Source organism: Cyrtonyx montezumae, unplaced genomic scaffold, assembly GCF_038088225.1.
Source record: "Cyrtonyx montezumae isolate F1298 unplaced genomic scaffold, pur_monq_1.0 scaffold_32, whole genome shotgun sequence".
Lineage (NCBI taxonomy): Eukaryota > Metazoa > Chordata > Aves > Galliformes > Odontophoridae > Cyrtonyx > Cyrtonyx montezumae.
In genome coordinates this window covers 6,997,369-7,016,674 of record NW_027072037.1, presented here as the reverse complement: position 1 = coordinate 7,016,674, position 19,306 = coordinate 6,997,369, and the positions used below count along the sequence as shown (strand labels likewise).

Sequence of the window (19,306 nt, the reverse complement as noted above, 5' to 3'; positions counted from 1 at the left end):
GTTGCTGAAAACATTGTAATTTGAGTTTGGGCCAATAACACATTCTGAAATATAGAAAACATGAAAAGCTCTGTCAATATATAGCCACGGTCTGCACATCAAGATGGAAGAAAGGTGAGTAAATAATCTAACAGTTATTGCAATTCTATTAAATACAAAGAGACACCCAACATGGCTTACTAACCCTCTATTAGTACACTTCTTCATAATAATGGATCTTGAAGGGGAAAAGGAAAAAGAGATGATTTAATATAGGTTTGTTTCAGAAAGCTGTTTCAGGAATTCTTGCTACTATAAACTCACATATGAAACCTTGAGCAATTTTCTGTGTTCTTACATGTAATACACATCTATTCACATCCTGAAATCTTCTTCCCAAAGGTCCCCTTTTGATTTTGGGTTTTCCTTTCCCCCATGTAAGGGTTTATGAGTTAATCCTGAAGTTTACAATACAGTTTTATTTGACCTTTTCCTAGCATCAGGCATGGTTCTTCCAACTTTTACACTACTGTGATTCAGGAATAACACCAATGATGACAGCAAAGAAATCAGATGAGCAACAGGGTGACAAACTCTACTACCCCAAGGACCCATAAATTTCCCTTGGTTAGCAGCTCAAACTTGATTTACTGTGTGGAAAAGGACTAGCAGTTGCTAGTGAATGAATTATTTTCATTTTGAGGAATTGGTGCAATTCTAAATTATGGAAACAGAATATATGGGGCTTACAGTTTATCCAAGTAATACAGCATAGCCATCATTCAAATTTTTTCAAATCTTACACCAGCAGAATTTTAAAAGAAAATAAATATTATTCATGCCTAAGTGCTGCTTCCCTTGTGCCTGGTGCTTTAGTCATTTAAAAATGACTCATTATACTTTTCTCTTTTGAAGTTTGGTAGAAAAGAATTACCCTAATCTAAAACTCAGAGGTAACCCAATGGTGATTTCTTACAAATGATTTATACCAATGCCTCTGAAGAAAAGGATTTATAATGGAAGTGTGATAGCTCAGCCCTAACTGCAGCACTGGGAATGGTGACACCATAATTAATGTATTATTTCAGTTGTGGGAGACACTGACAGCTGCTTATTGTTCTTGAGAAGAAATTTATAGCATGACTGAAAAAAAATACACAGAAGAATAGAAATCCTTGTAGCAAAGACATGTCCTTACAACTCTCCTCCCAAAGCCTATAAAATCCTGGCAATGACAGTGTTTCACCTGTGCAGTAATTTATACCTTTCTTCTCTACTAGATGGCAGTGTGACATGCTTTCAGAATATCCAAGTGAGAGGTTTTCTTTCTTTGTTCCATTGGAAGCAACTAATTTAAAATACCATCTTACTGGCACAGAACTGGAAAAAAATTAAATAGGAAATAAAAAAAAGAGGCTACCACTAGCTTTGTATTCTGAAATCATATCTATTTACTTACTGGTTCAACATTAAATGCAAAGAGTGCGTATTCCCGGTCAGGTGACACTTCATATCGAACGGCCTTTAAGGAGACCTAGAAAATAAACCAGACATTGAAATGATTTTATTTTTTCAATTTTCAAGCTGATGAAGAAGACTGCCAGATAAAAAACAACAACAGCAACAAACAACAACACCAACAACAAAACTCAGGAAATTTATGCAGGCAAATGTATGTTTCCGTAAGAGAAAAGATAACCACACCACGATGCAGATCAGCCTGCCACCCCAGGAAATAATTTTCCTTTGGGTCCCTCACTACAAGAAGGACATTGAGGCCCTGGAGCGTGTCCAGAGAAGGGCAACAAAACTGGTGAGGGGTCTGGAGCACAAGTCTTATGAGGAGCGGCTGAGGGAGCTGGGATTGTTTAGTCTGGAGAAGAGGAGGCTCAGAGGAGACCTTATTGCACTCTGCCACTTCCTGAAGGGGGGTTGTGGTGAGAAGGGGGTGGGCCTCTTCTCCCTGATAAATAATGACAGGACGAGAGGGAATGGCCACAAGTTGCACCGGGGAAGATTTAGATTAGACCTGAGGAAGCATTTCTTTTCTGAAAGAGTGGTCAGGCACTGGAATGGCCTGCCTAGGGAGGTGGTTGAGGCACCACCCCTAGTGCTGTTCAAGAAGCGTTTAGATGAGGTGCTAAGGGATTTGATTTAGTAGTTCAGTGGGTAGGGATGGTGATAGGAGGATGGTTGGACTAGGTGATCTTGTAGGTCCTTTCCAACCTATGAACCCATGAACCTATTGCACAGAGGCTGGTGGACAGCAGGCAGTGGAAAACCATCTTAATTCCCTCTCATTCCCTTGTAGTCATTGGCCAAGGTGCTGGAGGTAGCAAGCAATAAATACTTGCCAGAACAAACTAATAGTAAGGAGACACCACTGCCTGTTCCAGTTAAGACAACACTGAGGAATCCTAATGCCATTTTCCCCAGTCAAGAAAGTTTTGGTATGATGTGGTGATCCAGCTTTCCTTGTGCACCCTGATCTGAGCTCTGTAAAAACGCTGCACTGTGAGTTTTGTTAATGAGATGCCAGAAATCTCAGACTCGTCAGGAATTCTCCCTGATGCACTTATCATTTGTGTAGTACAGACATCCCTTTTCCTTTCCAGTGTGATTCACAACATACAGTGCCAATACAAATTGCACCAAAGACAGGTGCTGTCAATACACCACTCATCCATTGCCTTTTAAAGCTCTTAAATCCTGTCCCCTCGCCTAATAAATTGGTTTCAAGCCACTGAGATATTCTCTAGTAGCAGAAAGGAAGGGGGAGTTTGGACTTTAGGGAAATGTACAGCATCCCATGAAAAGAGACCTTCCCAGGGTCAGCAGAGTGGAGACATCAAGTGTGACAATACCAAAGGCAGAAGGGACCAACAGGCCACTGTGGTGAAGGCACATTTTGTTTGCTGATATATTACTGACATAGAGAAAGGAAAACTTTCCAATGCAGAAGTTATTCTGACTCAAGGCTGGCAAGGAAGAGGACAAATACAATGTGACAGAAAGAGGCATTACAACAGCTCTTATACTAGAACTTACGGGATGAATATGGAGGTGATTTTCTCCAGTTTTGTTTACCTAGAGGACAGAGAAGCAAGGGTAGAGCAGGAAGTGGGGAAGCTATGGCTCTAAAACGTAGGGTAATCTTGTAACACTGCACTTTTCTTGTGAAAGGTAGAAATTAAAAATGAGAGGAATAAAAGAGGACAAATGGAATTAGCGTGACTTCAGCAGACCTTCATATTAATGGAAGACAGCCCACTCCTTTACACACAGCAGGGTGAAAACACTCTTCACGGAGAAAACGCAATATGTAACAGATATAAGAATCACCGTTACATCAAACAGGACAAAGTGAGAGATCAGCAGATCCTGGTTCTAGCCAGCATATTGCACTGATTCATTATTTCTACAACATTCATCTGCACTGGTCCTACTGGCCCTACGTTATTGACACTTCAAGTAATGGCCCTTTAGGCTGACAAAAGAATGAAAGAAAAAAAAAGTACAGAACAGCAGAAGAAAGGGGCTATACTCTGATTAAAAAAAAAAAAGATTGCTTGTGTGGTGTAGCAAAGGATGAAAGTTAAATGGCAGCATGTGAAGTTTAAGGTTGAATCCTGCAGTAATAATTCAGTGATGAATTCCTTGTCTCATTAAAAAAAAATATACTGTACTCTAGCTTTTTATGAGTCATATACTCAGTTTTACTGCAAAATAAAGTCAACCTGGAATCCAGTTTTAAAATTTTCTTGTTGATTTACTTCTATTTTTTGAGACCAAGTCAAGTCTACAGTTTTCAAGACTGCTTTCTGGAGACCTTGGGTCATTGATAGTCTGTTAGCTATTCTCTAATTCTGGACTTTTGTAATGATACTACATCAAAAATAAATCAAACCAAACAATGAGGAAACCCTCATGCTCACTAAAATCTGAGAAAAGTAATACAATTTTTCTAGGACAAACATAAGAATATTTACTCTCAAATTATTTTTAAGGAAATTCTGAAAACACTCTAACATTTAATCTTGTAAGACAAAACTGACTTCATCTGCTACAAAAAATGATGCTTCATTATGAGAAATAACACTATTTCAGCTGTGAACTTATTTTATTTCCATTCATTTTCATAACAGTTTACTAAATTCTTTCCCCAGTAATTTCCTGGGGACTCTCCCATACTCAACCCACTTCTACTCGTCATTGTTATTCATTAACAACACTGAAATCACATTACAAACATTAGACAAGAGAAATCAGTAAATCCACAAGTTAAAACATAAGCATTTATATGGAGTAATGTAGAGAATGCTACCAACAGACAGGAAATAGTATCAATTATTTTTTCTATTAAGCATGCAAAGTACAGAATTATGTACCTTTCAGTTATATGTGATATGCAGGACTTCAAATATCTATATATGATACTTTCCTGTAGTATAAAAGAAACTGAGCTTGCAGTATAATAATGAAGAAGGAGCTGAATTTCAAATTATCAGTTGTTGCTTAGCTCATAGCATTACCAGCATATTGTTTCTCTTTGACAAAATAGGGTTGAAACCCAAGTCTCTATTCTTCCAATACATCTGCAAGAAAACGGAAATTATGCTCATTGCAGAAAATACTTACAATTTTTTTGTTTTCTATTAAAACTGTTGAATTGTTAGTTTCAACATTCCTCAGAATCACTGAGCCATTCTGGTCTCTATAAATGAATTCATTATCTGAAAGAAGAAAAAGAAGTTATCATTAAGGATGTCTGCAATTTCATTGTTTGTGTATAACCCGACAATGCACTTTATCCAAAAGGATTGCTGGGAGCTTTCCTGTAAAGAGCACAGATTTTTTAATTCGGTCATTGCTGTAACATTAAGTGGCTTCTTCCAGGATAGCCTCAAACTGTTTGTCATACTGTCATATTGTTAGTGTAGAAAAACAAGGTGAGAAAATATTCCTTACACTAAAAGTTTTCCAAGATCCTTAAACTCCCTGGGAGTTCATTAGGCCAGACACCTAGAACGTCCCTGAAAGCTAAAGGCAACTCACTTTTTGACACAGCATATTTTCTGTGGACCTTCTGACTCTTGTATTAGGACACTTGTCCTAATACCAGAAGGAGATGCATGGGAAGAAACAGCTGTTTTTACATGCAGCATGATATTTCACCTTGCTCTCATTGCACTCTGGGACTACCCCAGCACTCGGGATGTCTACACAAGAACAAGAGCCCTGCAGCAGGAGCAGCTCAGGCAGCCTCCAGCTCTCAGAGCTCAAAACCTACTACAGAACTGCTGGGATAGGCATATGAAAGAGACTCCAAATGAGGGTTGGGTGGCAGGTCAAAGGTTCAGGATGAAAAAACATGACAATAATAGGAGGCTGTGATCTTGTCAGATGTCACAAACTGAAGTTCAGGTCTGGTAAGTGCTTATATGCACTGCCCCACAGATAAAAGATAAAACGCAAGTTGCAAGCATGTTGCCATGAAAGGATTCAGCAGTTCTTCTTGACACAGGAGTAGGGTTACTGCTTTTTTTAGCAACCTAGCTAAACTAACATTGAGAATTGACGAGTCCTACCCAACTTCCACCTTCGGCTTCAGTAAGGGAAACCACTCCTCACTGCCTTCTTCCACTGTTACTGTCTTGAGATGATGTCATGGTGCATCCCACAGGTGTTAGGGACAGATGGATGATTAAACACAACCCATGTCCTGGGTTGTCCTGGGATGATATGAAGGTAGCATGCTTCTTCCTTATCCATACATCAGACTTTTTTTTTATTTTCAAACTTGTAATGACCACAGTCATTACCCATCTCTGTAAATTACTTTGAAGGTGCAGATGTGAAGTTTCTGTACTGTACTTACTAATAACAGAACAGTCACCTCCTACATATCACTAGTTTACAATAAAAAACCAGGAAGAATAAATCTATTTTGAAAATAAGGTTAAGCTCATTCTTTGGGGCCAAACTGTTGCTGCAATACAGACAACAAGCTGTTAAGAGACTTTGAAACACTGCAATAGAACTTCAGAGACATAAGCAAAGTTCTCAAAGTATTTCTTTTAACTACAGAATAAGTTTTATCGGCACCTGAATAAAAGTGGTAGAGTTAGATTAAGACTTGTATTTGAGAACTAGAGTAATGAAGAGTTCCTGCTTGGATATGATGGCATTAAAATGTTGTCATGGTGTTGTCCAAGGATATGGCATTTTCATTACCTTTCCCAACCATATTCAGGATGTTGAAATATTGATTTACATCTAAACTAAGTGAGATTTTTCAACCTGTAAATGAACTGACTGAAGAACTAGGACACACGTGGAAGAAGTCATAAGCATAGAGAACATAAGCAGAGAATGCTAATTCCCTGCCTCCTCCAAACTAAGTATTAGGAGGCACTAAATGATGTCAGCCAGTGACAGGTTCAGCACAAATAAAAGGGATTACTTCTTCACACAGGAGGTAAGAAAGCAGTGGACATCATGGTCTTGGAGTAAAACAATTGACAGGAATTAGAAAAATGGATGAAAAGATCATATATCTTGGGGGAAGATACTTTTTGGAATGTCACAGAATCACAGAATCACTCAGGTTGGAAAAGATCTTAAAGATCGTCCAACCACGACCTAACCATACTACCCTAACTCTAACAACCCTCCACTAAATCCAATCTCTCATTCAAGTCCTTGAATGAGAGATTTCTGGCGACCAGAAGCATATTCCAAATTACTGCCATGAGAAAAGTACTCTTAAAAATCTTTGCTAAGCATCTGCTTGTGTCCCCAGCCAGACACTGGCACAGATGATGTCTGGGGTCTGATCCAACACTACTTATTTACAACTTCAACTTGCAGCTTCTGTGCCAGGTCCTGAAGAAAAACTTTCATGCCAATGGTTTTTGCAGTATTACAATAAAGAATATAATGCACTCTACACACATTTCCCATTTATATATGTTCTTAGGCCATTATGGCTGAAGCATCATTTGTTAACAAGGAAAACATGTAGTCCAAATTTGTATTCTAAAGTATCCTTGAAAAAAGGAACAACTAAGCTCATTTTCAAGCATTCTGAGGGTGATTACTGCTTTAATAATCATCCCATGTCAGGCAACAGTGGTTGTTTTCCAATTACATTCTAAATTCTACGTAGAAAAGAAGCTCATTTTAAATACAGCTGGTAAAGCATCTGGATAATTGTAGCACCATCAGAACATTTCTTAATTATAGGAAAACCTGGCTGTCAATGTTCAGCCTCAGCTCGAAGTTCAAGACACAGGAGAAACATCTTATTAAGCCAATGAGTCAGTGGCCTGTTAATACTCAGTAATTCTTTCTTGAGCATCACTTGATCTGATGGAAATTACATTACTGCTCCCAGTGACGTTGCTACTACACTTCTATTCCTCCCTAAGCTCCTGCATGGAGATACTGCAAAAAGTAATACTTCCATAAAGTATGAAACTTCAAGTTCATCACACAGGAGTTACTCTATAGATGGAATCAGGCAGTGAAAGGCTTTTTCATTATTTGTTAAAGTGTAATGAGCTTAAAATCTGGTACTAATCTGCTTCACATACTTCTGATACAAATATGGAAGAACAAACAAAGCTGTGTTGATTTGTTAGGGTAGTAAATTCTGCTATTACATTTAACATAAGCCATCAATGCAGTATCTGAATTAATGAACAGAAAAATTACTCTGCTTAAAAGAGGAACAAATTGCTCTGCGTTACACTCCAAGCAAAACACTGTGAGCTTTTGCTGGCCTGTAAGTCACACTATCTTAGTCCTCAAAGAATCAAAGCATGGTATTCTTGGACTTCTGTTTTGAAATGTGTCATTTGTTCCACTGAAGGAGCATTTATTTAGATGGGACATATCTCAATCAAAGACAAAAAGCAATGCAGTAATCTCTGTAAGTAATGAATTCTGTCCAGCAAGCTGATGAGTATTTGCAGCCTGATTTATAGCTGTCACCACAGCTGATAAAGGTCATCACTGCATCTCTTTTTTTATACCTGCCTTTCTTTGGGGCTGATGTTCAGTGTAAATGATGCGTGAGATGTGTGGATGTGACATTAAGTAATGTTTAGAGACTGGACTTGGTAAGTCTGGTTGATAGTTGGACTTGATCTCGAAGGTCTTTTCCAACCTAGGTAGGAAAAAAAACAACCCCAGGGTTTTACTGTCAAGAAAAGCAGAGAGACTCCAGAAGCCTGCCCATTGGTGTTGCTACATTGCTGGACCTGAAGTGCCAGCTGCAACACAGAAGAAAGATCATGAGGCCATCAGGGATGGCCCTCAAGTTGTCAGCTAAGCAAGCCAAGGCAGTTCAAACAGCCAACTAAACACTCACATGTTTTTGTGAATGAATATGATTATAGTACACACTTTTTCCAGTTTGAAAACACCAGCTCAGCCTGTAAAATTATTGGTTTACTGATAGCAGAACAAAAACAAAAAACAAAAAATGAAAATCACATGCAGTAAGTTAGAAGGAACAATTAATGAAAGGCAAAAGGTAATATGAGGATTGTTAGGAGAGCTCTACTCATTCAGAACCACAGATTTAGAGGAAAAACCAACTTCTCAATTGTTCTCAAGTATTGTAGCTTTGGACATGAAAGATAATTGAGTATCTCAGTCTGATGAAAGTCAGCATCAGGGGACTGGCGAATAAGGGAATCCTGAATCTTGCAGTTATTCTGAGCCATTTGAAATAGATTAGCCTCTGGATAGCAGTGTGACCAGTAAGGCTGGCAAACAAATTACACCGTGTCCAGAGGGCAGAGGGCAGGGTTGAGGTGGCATAGCAGTGCACCATCCACATGGCTGCCACTGTCATGGGACTGCCCAGAGTCATTTCAGTCATTTCTTACCCCTGCTGCTGTAGTGAGAGACTCTGCAATCCTTTCTAGTGGGCCTGAAAAACCTGAAAGAATCCTCTGAGTGTTGTAAGTGGAAACACCTCATCCTATTCCACCTGATGAGGCCAGTTGCTCCAGTTGGAAATGAGTCCATTGTTTTTACCCTGTCTCTTTCCCCAAAAAGGTTGCTGTGGGGTTATTAATGGTCCAGAGCAGATAGGGCTTTCCCATGCAGGGACATTGCTATGTGGCTGTTGCAGTGGCTGTTTGCTCCCAGGCAGGGATTGATGGGGCACAACTGCCCAGCACTGAGCAGATAGCATGAAGTAACAGGAAGGAAGCACACGGTAGGGATGGGTAGTTTTACAGACTGAGCGGGTGTTTTCAGAATGGGTAAAGTGTGTACTGTAATCATATTCATTCACAAAAATGTGTGAGGGTGAGGAAGTAGAATTTAATTTATTAAAATAAGTTAATTAAAATAATAGAAAAGAGGGAAGGGAAGGGAGAGGAAAAAGGAAGAAGAAAATGGAAGAGGAAAGAAAAAGGTAAAAGGAAAAAGGAAAAAAAGGAAGAAGGAAAAATGAAGAGAAAATCCCACAACCCTTTCCTCAGCACACACACACTGGGACCAAAGAGAAGGTTCTGACTGGAGAAAGCAAATTCAGACTGATCTCAGCAGGCCTGTAGCATGCAGGAGAAAATACCAGCTTGTAGCAATACCTGACATTTGCAGGATTGAGGGTGGCTGCTAGTTTATGTTGAAATTCAGAAGGTCACCATGGGAACAGCATCACAACAGAAGCAGGCACCCAGAAGCAGGCAGGGCAGTAGTGGGTGTTTGGTGATGGGACTGCCACATTCTCACCCACAAGCCCACCCACGAGGGGATGAAGCAGCCCTTAAGTGCCCGGTAAAGCAATGAGTTTATATGTGGAGCAGAGACATCCAAACACTCCGTGTCAGTATCTGGTATGGAAGGTAAACTGTGGGAGGCTTTGGATTTCCTGTGACAAGAGAGAGGAAAAAGGGCAAGTGGAGGTGAAGATGTTGCTGAGCATTGCACCAAGGCCCTAAAAACCTTTAATCCTGCAGATGTAGCCCACTATGTTCAAAGACTGATGTTCAGAGTGCCTGTGTGGTATATGTTCCTTGGCAAAGCATGCAAATAAACAGGCAGCAAATGTTAGTGCCATGCATGTTTCTTAACTGCTGTAAAACTGAACTAGAGGTACTATAATGCAAAGTGAAAGCACAGTCAGCCCCACAGCAGAAACCTATTCAGGTGTCTAGAAAAACACAGACCCAAATTCATGTAGAAGAACATTATGATGACTCATTTAATACCTATTTAATACCTATTGCTCTTTCAAGATACACTGTAGTGGCGTTTATCACATGTACTCATAACTGGACTGAAATCCCTTCTGCAAAGTACAATGCAAGCCCATTTCTGTACTGAGCTGCTTCCCAAGGAGAAAATGCAGGACTTCCCATCCCTTGACATTGCAACAAACTGACTTAAGGAGAACACAGAGAGAGAGAGAGCAGCATATGTGATGATTATCAGGAATATTAGGAAAAACTTCTTTTCAGAAAGAGTGATAATGCACTGGCATAGGCTGCCCAGGGAGGTGGTAGAGTCACTGTCCATGGAAACGTTCAGTAATTGTGGAAATGTGGCACTGAGGGACATGGTTAGCAGTATGGTGGGGTTGAAGTGATGGTTGGACTTAGCTGGATCTTAGTGGCCTTTTTCAAATGTAATGATTCTATGATTCAGTGGTACTACAAATGGCAATGAAACCCCATCTCCATACCCTGGTGATGAGAATGGCCCTATATACACCTTGGCACTTGCAACACTCCACAACCCTCTTCCACCAGGCTGCTTATGTCTTCCATCCACCTGCCCTCCACCAGTAGCTCCTTTTTGTTCAGCCTTGCTACACCTCAGTGCAGAAATTAGTTACATCTGTTGTATATTGTGATGCTGATGCAAGGGAGCAACATGGGATGGAGAACAGCTTGCCTTTAACAACATCACTACAGCCTGTAATTCCAGGAGACAACTGAAATCCCATTTTTATCTTCCTGGCATTATGGATCATTATTCTTTTACTGTTTCCAGCATTTTTTTTTAATGTGAGAAGTAGAAATAGACATCTGAAATAGGTGATTTACCATAATTAAGCTAAACACTGTGTAACACACTGCACTGGTACATTAAGTAAGTACAACATGAAAGAATGTGCTTTATTATGCAAGAAACAGTTTTAATTGCTTATCACTTCAATACATTTGTAGTTGGTGCACCAGCACAGTGTTCTGGCAAGTACTGCCAGTAAAATAAAACATAATTATAGCTCAAATAAATTCCCAAATCAAGGTGCATCTCTAGCAGGCTTGTAAATCACTTGTCAAAAGCACAAAGAATGCTGAGCCTTGGGAAAGCTTAAAACTATAAAAATCCGTAACAGCAATCTGTTTCACTCTCCTTATTTTTCCCTCATCTAATCCCAAATATTTCACAATATCAACTCAAAAAAGCTTATTCATTCTCATTGAGAGAAGGCCTGGAAACCAAATCATAGACCTAGTCTGTGCACATCTTTGAAATTCCAGTCCTAAATGCTAAACCAGCTACAATTCTGCAGCTCCTCTCATTTGTGAGACTGAACTTCACTTCAAAGGTCCCCATTCTGGGAGCTCTGTAGGCATAGATCATGGCTCAGTGGCATAGACATTAATAGCCGAAGTCCGTGTGAGAAGCAGAATGCATTTCAACTTCAAAAAGCTCCTCTTCCCAGCTTCCATTTGCTTCCCTAATGCATGTATAGAAAAAGGAGAGACTGCCATCAGGAAAAAAAAAAAAAAGAAATCCTCTAGAGTAAATGCATTTGTCCCCATCCATGGCAAATCATCCCTTCAAAACAAAAAAAAAGTGTGTGAAGTCCTACCAAAAATAACAAAAAACTGACGTGGCAGCCATCATCACCTCCCTGCTGGCACCTTTGTCCCAAGCACCCTTTAGAGACGCAGCATCGCTTGGTGATCCCTCTCTCCTTGTCCAACAGCAGCAACTCTTAGCTGCCTCATTTAGATCACCTTCACAGAAGGGAGCATACAACCCTGTGTGTTACACACGAATGGAGTAAGCCTTTTGACACTGAGAAAAATAAGGAATCCATGAATATATTTTCACTAGAGCATGACCTCACAGCTTGCTTTCTTAATTCCTCCATGCATTTTCCTTAGATTCTTCTTTCTCCCCCAGCCCGATTACAAGTGTTAGTGGCCATAACAGAAAGAACACACAGAGTAGTTGTTTTTTTCTTCCTCTTACTACTACTGTGCACAGTGTACCAACATTTCAATATCAACTGAATGAGATCTTTGTATAGTAATAAGCATATTCACTATGCATACAGATCCCATTCACACCTCCTCATTTTGGTCACAGAAGTCCAAGAGCTAAAGGATTGTGGCAGACCTGTGGCCATCACTCTTGACTCCAGACCTCTGAAAATCAAAGAAAGACACTAAACCAATGCCCTGCCCATTTTGGTTACCTTGTGCTGGTCACAAGAGGGCACTGTATTACAGAGCAGATGGAAATGCTTTCAATACACGCAAATTGCTGTTAATGAATGTTTGGATATGATGTTGGCTGCAGATCCAGCAAGGAGCAGCACCTGAAGCAGAACAGACACCCAAGTCAAGGGAACAGCAACCAGGAGGAGCAGTTTGTAATTAAACATCCAAATGAACTGCTTTAAAATGAATTGCCAATGAGGAAATTAAATTAGTAACAGCTGTGTATATGGCTTTCTCTGGACATCTTAAACCTGTTTGCCCACAGTGACTGGCCCAGCTCCCACAGGTAGCCCACCATGAATCACAGAAGTGATCCATCAGATTTCTTGTTCCACATTATTCTTGTTCTTATTCCTGTTCTCAGCAAGGAATGAGTGTTGTGCATCACTCCAGCCCTGCACTCTATCAGTTCTGATCAGCTATGAGGTTTGCAGCTAGGAGGGCAAACATGCTGACACAGACACTGAAGCAGAAAAGATGAACACCTGAACATCCATTTAAATGTAATGGATTAAATGTGATTATGCCGACAGCACAACCAGTCCTTTTCTGAATCCTAAAAAATATTTTGTCCAAAAGTATCTTCTCAATGGGTTCTGTGTGTTAACAACTTTCAGCAGATGGTTTTAAAACCAAACAATATATTTTGTTTGTATTCAGTGAAAAAAACTATCACCTCTACCTTTATTTTCTTCATTTTTACATCATTTCTATGTCACTCAGCAATCTTTAATGTGTTTAAATGCTTCATTATGCTTCTTTGGACAGCACCTATTCCCACTGCAGTCTATCTTTTTTGGATAGAGCAATCAAAGCATAAAGTTTTGATTAATGTGACAGTGTCCCTCAAACTGGTAAAAGCAGGCTATTTTCTGTATCACTGTCTCTTGAGCATTGTCCTATATTTTTTCCTTAAAAAAAAATAACTGCAAGAAAAAAATGATTATATCTTCTCAGCTTCCTATCCTGGAAAGAAGAAAAGCAAATGCAAAATGTGGAATGATAGTAAACCCTCCCCTGTTCCTCATATCCAGATCCATTTTGGATGGCAATTCTGTGTCCATTAAAAAAACATCAACAGAATCATAGAATCACCAAGGTTGGAAAAGATCTCCAAGTTCATCTAGTGCAACCACTCTCCCACCACCAATAATTTAAAGAAATCAAAACCAGTTTTTAAGAAAAAGTTAAGAATACTACATATTTTGGTATATAATTCTTCATGTAAAAGTACCTCCCTATGTAAAACATTAAAAAAAGGGAAAAAAGTAAAAATAAATGCATGACTGATATCCCCTGCTCCTGATCTCTGGCAATATGGTTAGCCTAATCAACATTAAGGCAAATACCTATAATATATATGAGGGCTGTAAATTATAAGCTATGCTGATTCTTAATTCAATAAGAGAATAGGACTGATGAGATGAGTAAGCATTTACCAGGGTGGTAATAAATTTAACACTTTTCCTAGGCTGAATTGGTGGATATTATACATTTGTCCATGCCTCACTTGACCCAAGGTTCTTTTCATCTCATAAGAAGGTATAAGGTGAGCTTTGAAGCCAAATTTTGTGACTTACTTCAAACCTTAGGCATTGACAAATCGTGTATAAAACTGAAGCTGGGCTTTGAGGTGAAGTAGCAACATGAAAGCTTGGCACCATACTCTGCTGATGGGGCTGTGAAGGAGAGCTCCCTGCCCAGCCATACACAAATCTGGTAATATGTTCAGCTCTTTCCATCAATCAAATGTTTATTCTAGGAAACTGTTTCCCACTCTCTTCTTCCTTGCATTTTATTTTCCTTCTTTCATTTATATTTGGTTTACTTTGAGGTTGTTTTTTTTCCCACTAAGTATGACATCAGAAATGTCCTTTAAGATGAGCTATAATCAGAGATTATTTCACAGCGTGCGTGACAATTGTCTCAGCATCACTTACAGCATCACCTTATTTTCTACTGGAGATTCTTCCTTTTGTTGCCAGACAAATCACCAGAGTAAAGATCTGAGGCATGTGTTTAGACCAGTGCTGGGAAAGCTATGATAGGCACATTTATTCCATGATTTTTATGGCATTATAATCCCTCAGTGTGGTATAATTTGGCACAAGGTCACATATGTCAATCATAGTGGAAAAGATTCTGCCTTTTCTTTAGGATCAAACAAATTGTATGACATGCAGCACGTGGTACTTCGTGTAATTCTTGTGTGTAGCAATGAGCCTATTGTCTCAAAGATGATGCATTAGAGATGGCAAGCATTCAAGAAATAAGATGATCCAAAATACTGTACTAAAAGCCAGCAAGCAAAGCAAATGGGAACAAATTCCTAAGTGAGGAAATGAGAGTCTGAGCTCTTCATGCAGCAGGTCCTAGGCCTGAGAAACTCCTCGATAAAGGATGAAGGAGGCAGCAGAGGACACTTGAAGTGATTTGGAAGAGAAATATATTTGGGCTAATGAATTAAATAAATAATAAAAAAGTATCTTATATTCCCCTGAGCTAAACAGTACATAAATCTTGCTGCAGTCTCTCATCCCTGTGCATACACTTATTGCCACTGACAGAAACAGGATCTGGGGTTGGGCAAACCCTGTCTCTTCCATTCTTAACCGAATTTTCACTGATGTAAGATTTGTATATCTACATTTTAAAGTATAATTCTATTCCCTTGATCAGCAATAATTATTTCACCCTAAATTTCTTTTAATGAATTATATATATATATGACTGGTACTATTTCTTGTAAGAATAAAAAATGTACTGCTTCTTATATGGTCAACAGCTTAATACAGTCTGGAGATCCAAACTCACTAGAGGTTTTCTTTCTTAGATAAGTAAAGCTTTGCCTGATGAAATTTCAATTACAAATATCTGATGTAAATTTAATCACCAGATACACAGTACTTCCCATCTCTAATTGGTGAAATTACTGTTTCAGGGTATATATATTTATTTAATGTTCTTTAAAAGGGGGCGAGTGGAAGAGTACATACTACCCTAATTATCCTTTGTAAGTACTCCATGTTCAACAAGTATCCAAGAGCAGCGGAGAGTGCTTAGGGAAAGATCCTGAGTTAGGATAATGTGCTTTATGCCAAGTCAACACCAACAGAGAGGAATCAGTCATGAAGGGCAATGCAAAAAAAAAATAGAAAATTACCTTGAGATAGAGAAAGAAAAAAAAGAAAACTTTCTGTCTCCTACAGAATACAGGGCTCTAAAAATGGACTCTGTGGGGGGATTCCAGATCTCTGGAAATCACCGTTAAAGGTACAGACAGTTTGTTGTTATCAGGATCAACTGTTTAACAAGAGGGCCAAACACACTGAAGGGTTCTTCTTTCTTATTAGCTTTCTTTTTCTTGTGGCTATCCTGCAATGATGTAACTCATTTTTTCCCCTCTTTTATTTTTGTTTTTCTAGATGCTCATGTCCTCCATGTCCCTCTCCCAAAACGTTTGCATTCTCACATCAGCATGATTATTAGGAAAACCCTCAGCAAATCCACACAAACTCCCATCTTGACCTTCCTTTCCTGGAGCTCAAAACTGAATTCCCCGTCTGCCTACTCAGATTTTCTCAGCAGCAGTGGATTGAAATGGAGCACATTTCTTACACTCTCTCAAGGCAACCCTAACCACAGCCAGACACTGACAGATGCCTGATTAAGGGACAAGATATTAGGAACAACTTGCTCTCTGAAAGAGCACTTGGGCATTGGCACAGGCTGCTCAGGATGGTGGTGGGGTCACCAACTCTGGAGGTGTTCAAGAAATGTGGAGATGTGGCACTGAGGGACATGATTACTGGTAAGTTAGGGATGGGTTGATGGCTGGACTAGCTGATCTTATTGATCGTTTCCAAATTTATTGATTCTATGATCTCACCATCACCTAGGAGCTGGATATGGGCTGCCTTACTTTTCTCCCTTCTCTTTCCCTTTTGTACTACAGACATCCAAAGAGGCAAAGGAAAAACAAAGAAAAAAAAAAAGGAAAAAGCACCTTTTTTTGGTACAAAATCAACCTCTGCAGTTATGACCATCAGTTTCCCTTCATCAGAGGCTGGGGACAGCTGGGAGTTTGGTGCCTGCTTTACAGGTATAAGCCATGGAAGCACATTTATCAGCATCACACTGGACCTGCGGCGTTTCACCTGCAATTTTAACTAACAGAAATAAAAAAAAACCCACCTAATCCTCTCCCAGTTAAATCCCTGCAAAACCAGTGTGTCCCCTTCGGCAGTGAGTTTTGATTTCAGATCACTCTGAATAAGTTGAAAAAACAGATCCCTTTCTAATTTGCCTCAAACTGTTAGCACATAGACAGAGCTAGCACATGCGTTTCTTTACTTTCAGCTGCAGAAACACTGCTGTTGTGAGCCATATCTCCTAAAGTCCCCCATGGGTTTGTTTCTTCCATATTTCTATTCCTGCTGTTCTCCTTGTTGTTTTTTGTTTGTTTGTTTCTTTGTTTTAAGTCAAAATTCTCCCCCATGTGAACTGGGTCCAGCTGCAGGAAGCACTGAAGTTTGCATATTTCTATCAGCCACCAGCCGTGCAAAGCCTTGGTGCAGCATAAATCATGGCAACGGGGGTGGCTTACTACCCAATCTCTGTGGATTTCTACCTCAAATCTGCAAACAAATTTAACACACAGCAGAGCCCAAATGCTCCTGGTTTTCACACCTGTTGCAGTTTCAAATTATTCCTCACAGATGCTCCTTGCTGGCAGACACTACCACGGCAGGAGGCACCGCCTCGCTGCTGAGGTATTCTGAGAGAGAAGCACTAATTTGAGTGGAGCCAAGCATGAATGGAAAATCAGAATCTGTTTTTGCAAATGGGTATAAAAAGTTTAGGAAGTGCTTGGTGGTCCAACATGTGAAAGTGTGACTGTTATATTGCTTGTGGAGAAGTCTATTTTAACTCCTCTTTGAAAAATTGTATAAATAGAAACAGAGTTAGGCAGTTATGTAGAGTGGGTGTTAGCAGAGCTCAGACAAAAGGAGAACTGAAGTCAAGAACATCTCCTGCATCCATCCTTTGCTCTTTAATAGTTCCCTATAAATTTACCAGAGCAATTGAATGCATTTTTCAGCTATTTGTCTTAAGCCATTAAGGCATTCTCACACAGGATCAGGCTCTTTTCATCATTTCCACAACCTCAGCCTCAGCTCGTCCTTGCACACCCCCATCATCTTCCCCATATGCATGGAATTCCCCCTCATCCTCACCACAGCCAAACCTTCTCCATCACTTGCTCCCTTTCATCTCACTCCTCAAAGGTGACCTTCACACCACCAGCCCTGTCCCTCTCTTGGCCTTTTCACTCAACCTCGTGTGATGCATGGCCATAACAAATGCAAAGGTGTTGTGCTGAATGCCTGAGAACACTTTTTTTTCTTTCTTTCTTTTTTAATAACAATTTTGACATATTTTTGATGGCTGGCCAGAGAAACTGTGGGTTGCCCATCCCTGAAGATGTTCAAGACCAGATTGGATGGGGCCCTGGGCAGCCTGAGCTGGTGGATGGAAACCAGGCCATGGCAGGGGTTTGGAACTGGATGATCTTTAAGGCCCCTTCCAACCCAGGCCACTCTATGATCTGATGACTTTTTTCATGTGGGTGTTTATGTTTTCATTAGGTAAAGCCATATTTTGGTACTTCTAGAGGACTTTTGGCTCAGAGGTGCCAAGTCTGAAAAGCAGGTACACCCAGGGGAATGGCTCAGGAGATTCCTAAATAAGTCTATCTACCTGAAAATCTTGATCTCCTGAAGACATCAGGCATCAAAAACAAGCAAAAATCAAAGTGGCATTACCGTGTTACTTCTCCTTTTATAGTATGTGATATTTTTAACAAACAGGACATCCCCAGGTATATTTCTCCCTCCAAATCCAGCTGCCCAAGGATGACTTTCTCAGCCCACCAGTGACACATGTCCAACAGCACCCCAGTGCTTCAGAGAAGCTGGGCACAGCAGCCCTTTTAAAGCCAAGTACAGAGCTGCTTCCCAGCTTGCTCCTGCAGACTGTATTATTTTTTAAAAGAGCTAAATTGATTTCTCATTTCATTCTCTCTAGCAGCAATGAACAAAATAGCTACATGGCAGAAATGCTCTCCTTCACGGCCTATTATAGTATGTTAAAAAGCCATTAATTCCAGGGTTTCTTGTCTTTAGCGAATAGGTTACTGTCACTGCTAAACTTAGGCAAGTGCCCAGATGCTGCAAGGCAGGGAGCAAGGCAAACTCCTTCAGTGCTCTGTGAAAACCCTGGAGATGATGATCCAGAACAGATTATAAAATCAAACTTATGGTTCAAGACATTTAACCTATTCTGCTCTTCTTTCCCACTGCAGTAGTCTTGACAGAGCATGAGCCTTTATGTGTTCTCATTTGTCACTTCATGAGGATATTTAGATTACAAATAGCAATCAATGACCTTTAAAGTACACTGAAACTTCAATTAGCACCAAAACAACTTCAAACATCACTGTGTGCCTACTTAACTTCCTCTTAATGTTCACAGATCACAGAAAAAATGTTTCTAAGGGTGTGCTAAGAAATGCTAGATCAAAAAACAAAACAAAAATACCCCACCTCCTTTAGTCCTTCCTATGGATTTTCTTCTGTTCTACATGGCACTTCCCTTCAGTGCCATGTCTTTTCCCCAGCACAAGGTCACCTTTATGGCTTCTCTGTGTTGTGGGGCACAGAGATCACTGAAACCTTCAACACCACGAACCACTGTGCTGTGCTCCTGATAGCTTCTTGTATATCTCAGAACATATTTCAAGAACGACTAAAAAGACAGAACACTCACACAAATATCACAAAAAC

At 39.9% G+C, this 19,306-nt stretch overlaps 1 protein-coding gene across 1 annotated transcript in view; it reads right to left on the bottom strand.

The window, feature by feature from the left end:
* DPP6 (dipeptidyl peptidase like 6) overlaps positions 1 to 19,306 on the bottom strand; it is a 381,910-nt gene that overhangs the window by 132,854 nt on the left and 229,750 nt on the right. Inside the window, exons 4-5 of the mRNA XM_065744804.1 lie at positions 4,618 to 4,712; positions 1,439 to 1,513 (exon numbers count right to left, since the gene is read on the bottom strand). Of these exons, the coding sequence (XP_065600876.1) occupies positions 1,439 to 1,513; positions 4,618 to 4,712 (170 nt within the window). The remainder of the gene's footprint in view (positions 1 to 1,438; positions 1,514 to 4,617; positions 4,713 to 19,306) is intronic.